The sequence below is a fragment of the Hemiscyllium ocellatum genome, chromosome 31, assembly GCF_020745735.1.
Source record: "Hemiscyllium ocellatum isolate sHemOce1 chromosome 31, sHemOce1.pat.X.cur, whole genome shotgun sequence".
Lineage (NCBI taxonomy): Eukaryota > Metazoa > Chordata > Chondrichthyes > Orectolobiformes > Hemiscylliidae > Hemiscyllium > Hemiscyllium ocellatum.
The window spans coordinates 10,415,401-10,429,089 of record NC_083431.1 but is presented as its reverse complement, the minus strand read 5'-3'; the positions used below and the strand labels follow the sequence as shown (position 1 = coordinate 10,429,089).

The following is a 13,689-nucleotide window of genomic DNA, read 5'->3' as shown; positions in this document are numbered from 1 at the left end:
TCTTCTGCTCCTTGGACATTGCTGTGCTTTTTCCAGCGCCACACAGTCACAGGAAAAAGAGTGAATTTGGGGATATGACATGATACTCGTAGACTGCAATCCTTCTCCCTTCATATGTATAGGCAAGACTTTCATCTTTGGCCATAAACAGGGATCTGGGCACAGGTTTGGAGGAGAGTTTCTCTCTTCTCAAATTCATTTGCAAGTCTTCGATTATACAAAAATACCTTCCGTGAACCAGCATGAGTCAAGCAGTGTCACTCTCAGTAAAATTCTATAAATGGAAAGCTGGATTTCAAAACAGACACGATAATCGATTTTAAAGACAATAACAGAGACAGTTGAAAGCGAGTTTATCACCAAGACCTTTTTAATGGCCCACAATCTGTAACCAGTGTTTAACTCCGCAAAAACATCATCACAAGCGTTGAGAATAATTTGTTACTTATACATGGTTACAGAAGTCAGCTTCTGTGCAAATTAAAAATAGCTGTATACAAAACTTTTTTTTTGAAAGAAGTATGTCAATCGCTATTGTACCCAAAAGAACCTTCCTGATTTGAATAACGTCCTCACAAATTCCCAGAGGTACAGCTCACTGAGAAAGTGCTTGACAGAGTAGACATGGAGGAAAAGAAACTCAGGGGGACAGCCTCATACTGGATCACTGAGACAGCACTCAGAAGTTTTGGGAATCACTGGAATGCCCCACCCAGAGGGTTATAGAAGCTCCTCTGCGATATATATTTAAGGTTGGGATAGAAATGCTTAGGGAATTGAGGGATCTGGGAGGTGGGTAGTAGTGTTGAAGCCCAAGTGCAGTCACCCTTACACTGAATGGTGCAGCAGCATTGAATAGGCCAAATGACATACTTCAGCTGCTAGTTCAAGTGCTCTTCACATCAGTGGAAGCTCACTATTTAGAATAATGTGGTGGGGCCCAAACTTGAAGTTTTTGTTTGGAAAATTGTCACAAAAAGATCACGGATAGATTTGCACTTAAAATTCTGCTGCTTTTAGCATCAGTTTGACCAAATTATGTCAAGAGAAACAGCAGAATTGAGCAGAAGCACAGAGGTGTCTTAGTGTGAGAAGCAACTTATTGTTTAAACCTTATTATGATTAATAACAGGAATGAATTGAGTGGTTAAACGTTAGGATAATAAACATGTTATTCATGCTAAAAGCAAGCTGCAGTTATGAGTTACACTAATATAAAACGCAGATATAGATTGTACAAAGAATTATGTTTTAAAAAATTGCAGTATATGAAACCATTAAGCTCCCGTCCGTGCTAACACTAGCTCTCCCGATGGAGCTACTTTCACCAGTGTCAGGACAGACTTGCACAGGTTAATCGGGGAGGTGTTCAACTGAGATCTTGGAGAGACTTCAATTTGGTTGCATTTTTCTGAAATAGCGGTTGCCTAAGAAACACAGAGGCCTTTTGCATGGTCCAAGTCTTCACAGGTTTCAAGACATCAGAGTCCTGCTGTGTATCACACACGGTAAAACTGAAAGAAAAAGGGAGAGGATGAGAGAGGGGGAATGAGAGAGGGGGGGGGAATGAGAGAGGGAGAGAGAGAGAATGAGAGAATGAGAGAGAGAGAGAATGAGAGAGAGAGAGAATGAGAGAGAGAGAGAGAATGAGAGAGAGAGAGAGAGAGAGAGAGAGAATGAGAGAGAGAGAGAATGAGAGAGAGAGAGAATGAGAGAGAGAGAGAGAGAGAGAGAGAGAGAGAGAGAGAGAGAGAGAGAGAATGAGAGAGAGAATGAGAGAGAGAGAGAATGAGAGAGAGAGAGAAAGAAAAAGAAAAAGAAAAAAGAGAGAGACACACACACAGACAGTGTTAGCCATCTGTTGGGGCATCGACAGAAAGGAACCATTTCTCCTCCTCCTTTTTCTCCCAGAGGTGGTGGGATCTCTCTGGGGAAGGGTGGAGGTGTATCTGTCAGGGGAATCCAGAACCAGAGGGCATAGGTTTAAGGTGAGAGGGGAAAGATAGATATATTGGGACCCAAGGGGCAACTTTTTTCACACAGAGGGTGGTATGGATATGTAATGAGCTGCCAGAGGACGTGGTGGAGGCTGGTACAATTGCAACATTTAAAAGACATCTGGATGGGTATATGAATAGGAAGGGTTTGGAGGGATATGGGCCAAGTGCTGGGAAATGGGACTAGATTAATTTAGGATATCTGTTCTATTAATTTAGGATAGGTTGGACCGAAGGGTCTGTTTCTGTGCTGTACATCTCTATGCTGACAGTGACGGTGACTCCTTAACTTTGGCTCAAGAACACAGCCAGTCAAAGGTCACTCAAGGATTCTTTAAGGGATGGACTGGCAGAAGAAACTTTGAATAACAAAAATCACCCACAGCCTTCCTTCCAGGACACTGAGGCTGCATCCGGGTTTTCATCTCTGCCCAGGTCAGGATTGTCACCACAAGGGTTCTGGGGGAGGGAGAGGGAGCTGCTGAGGGGAATGCCTACCAATTGTTTGCCAATACCCAAACTCATGCAACGATGAAACATGACTTGGGAAAAGGTGCATTCCAAATTAACGCCCTCTGGAAAAGGTCCACTTTGCCATTCCAGTTCTGATGATAAGTCACACACATCCAAAAATGTTAACCATGTCTCTCTCTGTCTCTCCCTGTCTCCCACCACAGGTGCCACCCAACCTGCCATGGCTTCCCAACAATATTGTGGTTTTGTGTCAACCTTTCCTTCGTCAGTTCAAAGGCCTGCAGCTCCCTCCCCAACAACAAGGCTGCATCTACACCCCAGATTTTTCTTATAAGACCATAAGACATAAGAGTGGAAGTAAGGCCATTCGACCCATCGAGTCCAATTCGCCATTCAATCATGGCTGATGGGCATTTCAGTGTCACTTACTTGCACTCTCCCATATCCCTTAAATTCTTAATCTTGCAAGGAATTATCAATCTCTGCCTTGAAGACATTTAACATCCCAGACTCCACTGCGCAATGAATTCCACAGGCCCACCACTCTCTGGCTGAAGAAAAGTCTCCTCATTTCCGTTCTAAATTGACCCCCTCCAATTCTAAGGCTGTGCCCACGGTACCTAGCTTCCCCACCTAACAGAAACAAATTCCCAGCGTCCACCCTTTCTAAACCATTTATAGTTTAGTCTTTCATGGGACATGAATCACTGGCAAGGCCAGCATTTATTGCCCGTCACAAACTAATTGGAGTGGCTTACCTGACCATTTCAGAGATTAGTTAAGGGACGGCTACATTGCTGTGGGTCTGGAGTCACGTGCAGGCCAGAGCAGTTAAAGACAGCAGATGTCCCACCCTGAGGCACATTAGCAAACCATTAATGTCAGGTCTGACAGCGAGTCGAGCTTTACAGGAGAGATTGAGCAGATCAGGCCTACACTCACTGGAGTTTAGAAGAATGAGTGGAGATGTAATTGGAAGGACATAAAGATGCTAAAGGACATTGACTAAAGTAGCTATAGAGCAGATGTTCCCTCTTGTGGGGTACTCTAGAATGAGAGGTGACAGCTTTAGGATAAGGGGTGGCAGGTTCAAAAGGAGAAATTACTTCTCTCAAAGGGTGGTGAATCTGTGGAATTCACTATCCCAGAGTGTGGGACATTGAGTAAATTGGAGGAGGAGACGGACAATGTTTAATTAGTAATGGGGTGAAGAGTTATGGATAGCATGCAGTTGAAGCCAAGATGAGATCAGCTTTGATACTATAAATGGCGGAGCAGGTTCGAGGGGCTGAATGGCCTACTCCTGCTCCTCATTCTTATGTCCCAAAGTCAGGAAGTGAATTTAGTTTCCATGATCAGCGTGATGGGATTTGAACCGGTGTTACAAAGAGGCAGAATCTGCCTGGCCCTTTGGGTAACCCGTCCAGCCAGATTCCCACCAAGCCATTGTCTCCTCAGATGGCCAAAGCAGCTCATTCCCAGTAATCAGGAAAGGTCAACAAACACCAACGATGTCATCGCCCATGGGGGCGGGAATGAGCAAGGTTTTAAAAGCTGGCCTACCTTCATCAGGATGGCAACCAGAATTCCCAGTAACGCGAATGTCAAAAGGCGTATTTTCCCGAATCCTTTACGTTTCTTCAGCAGCCAAAGGGTCCATTTCCGTTTGGAATCAGTGGCCGGTGCATAGCGGACACTGTTCATTCTCTCCATTCCCAGCGACTTCAACACACAAGCGCGGCGGTGGCTGAAGGTTTCAAAGCTGAATTTACCGTGGTACGCCCCGGTGCCACTTTTCCCTGTCGTGGGGACGGTGGTTGCCATACAGTGAGAGACCCGAAAAGAGAGGGGAATGGAAAGATAAGAGAGAAAACAGGATTTAGGAGTGAGATCAGGCCATTCGGCCCCTTGAGCTCGCTCCACCATTCGATCAGGGCACGGCTGTCTACCCAGAAAACAAAAGGACAAGACTGCATTCTCCTACCTCACTTTCCCCTCCCCCTCCCCTTTCCTATATCTGGAGTCACAACTCTATCACAGGCCCTGGCTACAGAACAGGGGCCTGACCTGAGACAGTCCACAGGAAAGAGAAAGACCGGGAGAGAGGGTCCCTCCGAGAGTTTCTCACTGTTCTACAGAGTGCTGCCCACCCATTCCAGTCAACCGGATTTCTGACTCACCCACACCCCCAAACGGGAGCGTGTCAACGCTGTAATGGATCAAGCAGTCGTTGGCGGTTACACCTCCACTGGAAGTCTCTGCGATCATCCTCTTGATTAACTGCAGTGAGAGAGAGAGAGAGAAAAAATACGACAAAATGAGATAGAGTCAGAGAGAGACACAGAGAGATAGAGAGAGAGTGTGCATGGGGGAATTTTTGCAGGGGAGGGAGAGGGGGAAGAGAGAGAGAGAGAAAATTCTGCTAAAAAAAGCGAGAAAGCGGGAGGATTGGGAGAAAGAGAGAGCGAGAGAGAATTTGTGAACGAGCAACAGCAAAAATCCATCAACCCAGGACTGGGGAACGTCAGCTTTGCAAATGTCCTTAGTGTTACCTCTGTTACTGCAAGAGAAGGTCTTAGGGACTCTTGTGGCACGGTGGTGGTGTTCCTATCACTGACCAAGAGAGTTCAAGCTCCACCTCAGCACATGATAGCCATGGAAGTATGTCCAAAAAAGATTTGATTTAAATATGCATACTATTGACCAGAAACTGAACTGGACTCACCACATAAACACACAGTGACTACAAGAGCAGGTCAGCGGTTAGGAACACTGCAGTAAGTAACTCACTCCCCGACTCCCCAAAGCCTGTCCACCATTGACAAGGCACATGTCAGGAGTGTGACGGAATACTCCCCACATCCCTGGAGGGGTGCAGCTCCAACAACACTCAATAAGCTTGACACCATCCAGGACAAAGCAGCCCACTTGACAGGCACCACATCCACAAGCATCCACTCCCTCCAACCCCAATGCTCAGTAGCAGCAGTGTGTACTATCTACAAGATGCACTGCAGAAATTCACCAGAGATCCTCAGACAACACCTTCCAAACCCACGATCACTTCCACCTAGAAAGACAAGGGCAGTAGATACATGGAACACCACCACCTTCAAGTTCCCTTCTAAGCCACTCCCCATCCTGACTTGGAAATATATCACCATTCCTTCACTGTCCCTGGGTCAAAATCCTGGAATTCCCTCCCAAAGGGCATTATGGGTCAACTCACAGCAGATGGACTGCTGTGGTTCAACATGGCAGCTCAGAACCACCTTCTCAAGGGGCAACTAGGGACAGGCAACGAATGCTGAGCCAGCCAGCGACACCCACATCCCATGAGTAAATGAATGGTAAAATAATAAAACAATTGGCATTTATATAGCACCTTCCACAAAAGGAAATTTCCCCAAAGTGCCTCACAGAAGCAGTATTGGAAACAATTTTCACACTGGGTCACGTGAAGAGACGTTAGGAAGGTTAAAGGGGGCATAGCTTTAAATTAAGGGGTGGTAGGTATAGGACAGATGTTAGGGGTAGATTCTTTACTCAGCGAGTCGTGGGTTCATGGAATGCCCTGCCAGTAGCAGTGGTAGACTCTCCCTCTTTATGGGCATTTAAACAGGCATTGGATAGGCATATGGAGGATAGTGGGCTAGTGTAGGTTAGGTGGGCTTGGATCGGCGCAACATCGAGGGCCGAAGGGCCTGTACTGCACTGTATTTTTCTATGTTCTATGTTCTATAAAACAAAGGTTTGCTTCTCGTGTTCAGCTTTAAGCAACAGCTTAGAAGGCAGAGTCTTACAGCAGAGACAGGCCCTACAGCCCAACCATAATCTCAAACTAAACCAATCCCACCTGCCTGCAATTGTCCCATATCCCTCCAAATATTTCCTATTCATCTCCTTACCTGGACATCTGTTAAACATTGTAACTGTGCTCACAGCCATCACTTCCTCTGGGAGGTTCATTCTGCATGTGATACACCCTCTGGGTGAAAAAGTTGCCCCTTGTGTCTTTTTTAAATCTTTCTCCTCTCACCATAAAAATATGCCCCCTAGTTGTGAATCCCCCCAACCCAGGGAAAAGACACCTGCCATTCACCCCATCCACACCCCACATGATTTTTATAAACCTTTATAAGGTCACCCCTCAACCCACACACCAGTGAAAACTCAAACCCTCCATTCCTGGCATCATCCTGGTAAATCTCTTCCGATCCCTCTCCAGCTTGATAATATCTTTCCGATATAACAGGGTGACCAGAGGCAGAGAGGGAAAAGGAGCGAGAAAAGAAAGCGAGGGTTCCAGAGCTCAGGATTGTGAATGTGGCAGCTACGACCACCAGCTATTTCACAGCAACACAGCAAACAGAAAGCCCAACATTAATCATCCTCCCAGACCTTACCCACATCACAGAACAATCTAGAAATAAGCCCCTGTGAAGGTTACTCGCCAGGGACGTCAGTTGGAAAGTCACAGGAACAGCATCGTCCGCAAAGAGTTCTTTACCTCAGCCGTGCCACTCTGGCAAGTGGAGGCAAACAAGGAGCTTCCTGGAGCTCCCAATTGGATGGCTTTGTGGGACCAGGTGGGTGACCTACCCTCTAGGCCGAAGGTGGGGCAAGACATTGGCTTTAGAGGGTTCAAAGATGGCTTATCCACAGGATTCAGCTTCAGCCAACACCTTTTTGGGGATTGGGGGTGGGACAGTAACACTGGTTCTTTGGTGTCTCTCCAGCCTAGAGGCTCAGTCTAGTTCCAGAGTCTAATTCCATCCTTCTATGTTTGTAACCCCACCCCACACCCAGTCCTGTATGACATGGACAACAACAATACCAACACCACCACCAAACAAAAACAGAAATTGCAGGCAGGCAGCATCTATGGAGAGAAATCAGAGATAACATTAGGAGTCCAGTGACCCTTCCTAGAATTGGTTAGGATTAGGATATGGGTTGCTTTTAGCACAGTGACTCATTGCCATGTACTCCTAGATCTATTATAACATTATCAAGGCCACACACCAGACCAGTTGGTTTCCAGCTTCACGGTGTGTACACACACTGCGACAACAGTTAGTTCAATGCCTTATCAAGATGCTTTATTTATTACTTGGAGGACTTGGGCTTTGAAGGGCTGTAGGAAATGAATTCATTTCAAATGTTGTGGAAATCCTGGAGCACTTTCTTTAAGAATGGGTTATTCAACACTCTCCATGGGTATAGGAATTAATTTTAAAAATAAAGATAACCATCAATCAAGCGGCTGGTGGTGCCTGCTTGTTTTGCTGGGGCTGTCCTTAAAACAATCGACAGGCTCAGAGATTGTTGTTTGTTCGAGTTCAGTTGGAGGAAAGCCTGCTAAGAACAAGCTGCGCAGCTGATAGCTGATCTCCTTCACTCTTGAAAAGGAAAGCCCCCTATCAAGGCTAAACCTCTTTGTTCTTTCAATCATCCTTCCTAAAGAACATCACAAGATTGTATTTCCTGATCAAGATGTGTCTGCCAAACTTCAGAGACAAATGTGACTGGGGATTCGCGAACACGTCAGGATATGCCAGCAACCGACTTCAAAGCATTCAATGCTTCGTTTTTATCTTCAAGAATAACCCAATCATTGAAGTGCTTTTCTCGTTAAAATAAAAAGTAAAAAAAAGTTTGTATTTTCTTTTCTTGAAGAAAGCCACTTCACCTGATGAAGGGGCTACGCTCTGAAAGCTTGTGATTTCAAACAAACCTGTTGGGCTATAACCTGGTGTTGTGTGACTTCTGACTTTGTCCGCCCCAATCCAACACGGGCAGCTCGACAGCTTCTCTTGAAGAGTACGTGTGTCTGTTTGCATGTGAACTCAGACAATATTTAGTGTGATAAAGATTTACGTTTCTATATTACTGACTGTGCATGTTAACCAGTCATATCATTACTGGATGATTTAGTTTTGCTAATACACTAATAATTGTGTTAGTTAGGAAACCTGGTTGCTAGGTCTTGTTGCTTAAAACCCGATGTTAATGAGTTATCCCTTGAAACTGGAAAAAGCATTCTCTATTTTACATTGTGACTTATGGATTACTGAGGCTGGAGTAGAGGTAACCTTCCAGCTTGATTCTAACAGAACACCAAAATGAAGGTTATATTTTTCAACTAAAGACTAGGAGACTAACACCCGAAATGCAAAGTGGCTGTTCACAGAGGCTGCAATTCTTACCGTTTTGTTGCGAGAGAAGAGGTAAAGAGCCAAGGGTTTTTCCCTCTTATTGATGAAGTGAATGGCCTCGTCGGCATTATTGACCGTGACGATGGGCAACAATGGGCCGAAGATCTCCTCCTGCATAATCCTGGAGCTGGGATCCACATCAGTCGCAATCGTGGGAGCTGCCCAAACATCAACAAGAGGCCTTCTTCAGTAAAGGAAAGGGACATTGCTCAATAAATCCTGACCTCAGGTTCCCCTCCACCCTTACCCCTCGCTGTGCCCTGGTCACTGCCAACTCCTCCTGGTTTCAAACCAAGCGGTTGAGAGAATTTCCCTCACGTCTCTACAGAAGGAGTTTCCCTCCGACCAGCACCTCTTCTCTTCAGACGTGGAATCACACTTCCTGCTTCTGAATTCTCGATCTCAACACGATGTTCCCAAAGAAACCACAAAGGCAAAGACAGACAATTCAGCAGCCATTTGGACTCCGTGTGCTGCTGTACAACAACCAGCCTCTACTCTCCCTTACACCCCCTCCCTCTGGGATTCCAATTTGGAGCCTCAGAGCCCTGTCTATGTGCAGCCTGTGCTCCCGCTGGGACTCTCCTGTCTATGTGCAGCCTGTGCTCCCGCTGGGACTCTCCTGTCTATGTGCAGCCTGTGCTCCCGCTGGGACTCTCCTGTCTTATGTGCAGCCTGTGCTCCCGCTGGGACTCTCCTGTCTATGTGCAGCCTGTGCTCCCGCTGGGACTCTCCTGTCTATGTGCAGCCTGTGCTCCCGCTGGGACTCTCCTGGGCCAATCAGCTTGACTAAAACTCAATAGGGTGACCCTGACTCCCCACCCCGCGCCTCACTGACGCTGCAACAGAGGGAATGGGGGGAAAAAGAGAGCACTCCCCCTCCTCTAGAGACATGGCACTCAGATGAGAACAAACATAAGAACTAGGAGCAGGAGGAGGCCATCTGGCCCCACGAGCCTTCTCCGCCATTCAATAAGATCATGGCTGATCTTTTCATGGACTCAGCTCCACTTACCCGCCCTCTCACCATAACCCTTTAATTCTTTTACAGGACAAAAAACTATCTACCTTAGTTTTAAAAACGTTTCCTGAAGTAGCATCAACTACGTCCCTGGGCAGGGAATTCCATAGGTTTACAACCCTCTGGGTGAAGAAGTTCCTTCTCAATTCAGTCCTAAATCTGCTCCCTATAAGTTTGAGGCAATGGCTCTTGTCCTAGTTTCACTGGCCAGTGGAAACATCCTCTTTGCTTCTATCTTAGACATTCCCTTCATTATTTCATGTTTATATTAGATGAGAATAGATTCCCTACAATGTGGATATAGGCCCTTTGACCCAACAAGTCCACACCAACCCTCCAAAGAGTAACCCACCCAGACTCCTACATTTACCCCTGACTAAGACACCTAACACTACAGGCAATTTAGCATGGCCAATTCACCTAACCTGCACATCTTTGGACTGTGGGAGGAAACCAGAGTACCCAGAGGAAACCCATGCAGACACTGGGAGAACATGCAAACTCCACACAGACAGTTGCCCAAGGCGGGAATTGAACCCGGACCCCTGGCGCTGTGAGGCAGCAGCGCTAACCACTGAGCCACCATGCCGCCCTGTTGTTTCTATAAGATCCCACCCCCATCCCCATCCTTCTGAATTCCAATAGGGAGGGGGCATCAGGGAAAGGGTAAGGTACACGGAGGTCAACAGATTTTCCCTGCTCCGTGATAACTGTCCCAGGCTGCCAGGGGCTGGTTTTACTGTGTCCTTACCAAAGCGTCCATAAGCCAATAGCTTCCATCATCATTTTGGAGACAGGGGGCACTTAGTTAGCTCAGTCAACTGGATAGCTGGTTAGTGATGCAGTTACGTCAACAGTGTGGGTTCAATCCCCACACCGACTGGGGTGACCATGAAGAGACTCTCCTTCCCAACCTCTCCCCCACTCTTGAGGCGTGGTGACCCTCAGGATACACCACCTCCAGTCGCCTCTCTCTGATGAGAGTGCAGTCCCATGGGCCTCTGCGATAGCGGTGGCTTTACTTCCTTAGCATCTCTATCGAGAAGAGAGTGGGTGTACCTGGTCTAAACCTACAAGAAATAGAAGCCTTTCAGCTCCTGGAGCCTCCTCCATCATTACGAAGATCTGATTATGGCGCCAACTTCACCTTCCCGCTGAACCCTCACTAATGCCATCATTAGTTAACAATCTTATCTGGTTTATCCAGCTACTCACTGACCCAGCTTTCAGTGCTCTCTGAAGAGATCCAACAGATCAGCAATCCTCTCAGAGTGAAAACATTCCTCATCTCCATCTTAAAGAGGATACCTCTCATTTTAAAACCCTGTCCTGATTCCAGTCTCTCCCTCAACTGAAGCCAATGATTTCACTCTGTGAGGTCCCCCTCAGGGTTTTACATTTCAATAAAGCTCGGCTGTCACTCACTCCAGGTCCAACCTTTCCTCACAAAATAATCCTCTCCATCCCACAATGTGGAGGTGCCAGTGTTGTGTTGGGGTGGACAAAGTCAGAAGTCACCCAACACCAGGTTATAGTCCAGCAGGTTTATTGGTGTCGGGTGACCTCTGACCCTCTCAATCCCAGGTATCAGTCAAGCGTACCTTCACTGAACCGTTGACACAATTACATCCTTTCTTCAGTAAGGAGACCGGAACCATCCACAGTGTTCCAGAAGCAGTCTCAGAAACATTCAGCACAAGCGGAGCAAACCTTTACTACTTTTATAACCCATTTCCCGGGCGATGAACATTTCAGATGCCTCGCTCATTGCCTGCTGTAGCTGCACACTGATTTGTGTACAAGGACACCCAACTCTCTCCATATCACAGCTTTCTGCAATCTCACTCCATTTACATAACGGTCTGCTTTCCTATTCTATCTGTCAAAGCGAAGGCATTCATATTTCTCCACATTATACTCCATCTGCCCAGTTTTCACCCATCTATATCCTTTCGTCTTTGTCATGGCTTGCTCTCCTATCTCTGCATTATCAGCAACACAAGTCACTGTTGCTGACTACTACCCCCCCACCATCTGCCTCTACCAGTACCTATGTAGAGATCCTTCTCGTCACTTTGACCACCAAATGTCACGTTCACTCCCTCCAGCAATGACATCAGTCTCTTAAAATGTCGTTTGTTGATGATACGTCCATAATCCGGGGATTTCTGGGGATCAGCTCCGTAGAATTCCTGGAACAGACCAAGGAGCAATGGTCAGGTAGGGAACACACTCCAATAACCATCCAGACCATGAGAATGCCCAGTTGAGTGGATCAATAATAAAGCAATTGGAAATGAGGGGTCGGGAAGGGTGGACATCAGTGAAGTCTTCTGCCAAAATAAATCCAGTGACAAAGTGACATTAATGATGAGAACACGCACTGGGTGTTTTGGATAAAAGCTGTTCAGTTTGTTTCAGTGACTTTAGATTTGGAATTTATTAATTTCCAGCATCTTAACATTAAAGTGGGAGCAGGAAAACTGACCACAAAGTGATTTGATTGCAGTAAAAACCCAACTTTCTTTGCTTTATTCACTCTTGGGGCGTGGACATTGCTGTCAGGCCAGCATTGATTCCCAGTCCCTGCTTACCCTGGTTCACTAGTGCCGTCCATGTGACTGGGGGAACAGACCATCGTCACCCAGTCTGGGCCTACATCTGACTCCAGACAAACTGAGATCTAACGGCCCCTGCACAAGGCAAGCCCATTACAAGCAAACTGTTCCCAGGGGCTCAAGAGGGAAATCCAACATCAATTTCTCAAAAGGGCATCTCAGGATTGCTAATAAATGCTGGTGTTTCCAGTGATGTTCACAACCAGGGACTGAATTTTAAATAAAACCTAAAAGCTGCTCACGGCATTGATGCTCCATATTTAAAAGAGTCTCATTTCCATTCCGATTCCTTGCGTTACAGGACTGAGTGTGTAACTACTGCCCGTCTCCATGACAACAACACTCAGGCGGGCGGAACACAGGAACATCCACCACCAAGGAGTTTTGAGAAGATTTGTAGCTCAGGTCGAGGTTCTGGATGTAGGTTTGCTCTCTGAACTGGAAGGTTCATTTCCAGACGTTTCGTCACCATACTAGGTAACATCTTCAGTGGGCCTCCAGGCGAAGCACTGCTGACGATTCCTGCTTTCTAATTATATGTTTGGGTTTCTTTGGGTTGGTGTTGTCATTTCCTATGGTGGTCATTTCCTGTTCTTTTTCTCAGGGGGTGGTAGATAGAGTCTAACGCGATGTGTTTGTTGATGGAGTTCCGATTGGAATGCCATGCTTCTAGGAATTCTCGTGTCTCTCTTTGTTTGGCTTATCCTAGGATGGATGTGTTGTCCCAGTCGAAGTGGTGTCCTTCCTCATTTGTATGTAAGGATACCAGTGAGGGACGGTCATGTTGTTTTGTGGCTAATTGATGTTCATGGGTTTGTCGGTTACCATGAAGCTAACAACACACTAAAACAGCAGCTAATGAGCTCGAAAGACCCTATTGAGACAACAAGCAAAACTAATGTCATTTCCAAAGTACTACGCAAGGACTGTAACAAACACTACATTGGACAAACAGGCAGAAAACTATCCACCAAACAACATGACCGTCTCTCACTCATAAACCTCACTAGGACAAGCCAAACAGACATGCATGAGAATTCCTAGAAGCATGGCATTCCAACCGGAACTCTATCAACAAACACATCGAGTTAGACCCCATCTACCACTCCTTGAGAAAAAGAACAGGAAATGACTTCACCACAGGAAATGACATCACCAACCTAAAGAAACCCAGACATATAAACAGAAAGCAGGAATCACCTGCAGCGTTTCGCCCAGAGGCCCACTGAAGATATTACCTTGTCGGGTGACAAAACATCTGGAAATGAACATTCCAGCTCAGCGTGCAAACCTACATCCACCACCAAGGAGTGGGAGGAGGCCATTCAGCCCTTCGAGTCAACTCCACCTGTCAATAATAT

At 46.4% G+C, this 13,689-nt stretch overlaps 1 protein-coding gene across 4 annotated transcripts in view; it reads right to left on the bottom strand.

Annotated features, from left to right (window-relative positions):
- Window positions 1-349: 349 nt before the first annotated feature.
- LOC132830589 (aldehyde dehydrogenase, dimeric NADP-preferring-like) overlaps window positions 350-13,689 on the bottom strand; it is a 28,508-nt gene continuing 15,168 nt past the window's right edge. For all 4 annotated transcript variants that reach the window (XM_060848430.1, XM_060848429.1, XM_060848428.1 and 1 more), the window contains exons 8-12: window positions 11,761-11,902; window positions 8,681-8,847; window positions 4,652-4,751; window positions 4,035-4,270; window positions 350-1,514 (exon numbers count right to left, since the gene is read on the bottom strand). In XM_060848430.1, coding sequence (XP_060704413.1) covers window positions 1,500-1,514; window positions 4,035-4,270; window positions 4,652-4,751; window positions 8,681-8,847; window positions 11,761-11,902 — 660 coding nt within the window. In that variant the 3' untranslated portion in view covers window positions 350-1,499. The remainder of the gene's footprint in view (window positions 1,515-4,034; window positions 4,271-4,651; window positions 4,752-8,680; window positions 8,848-11,760; window positions 11,903-13,689) is intronic.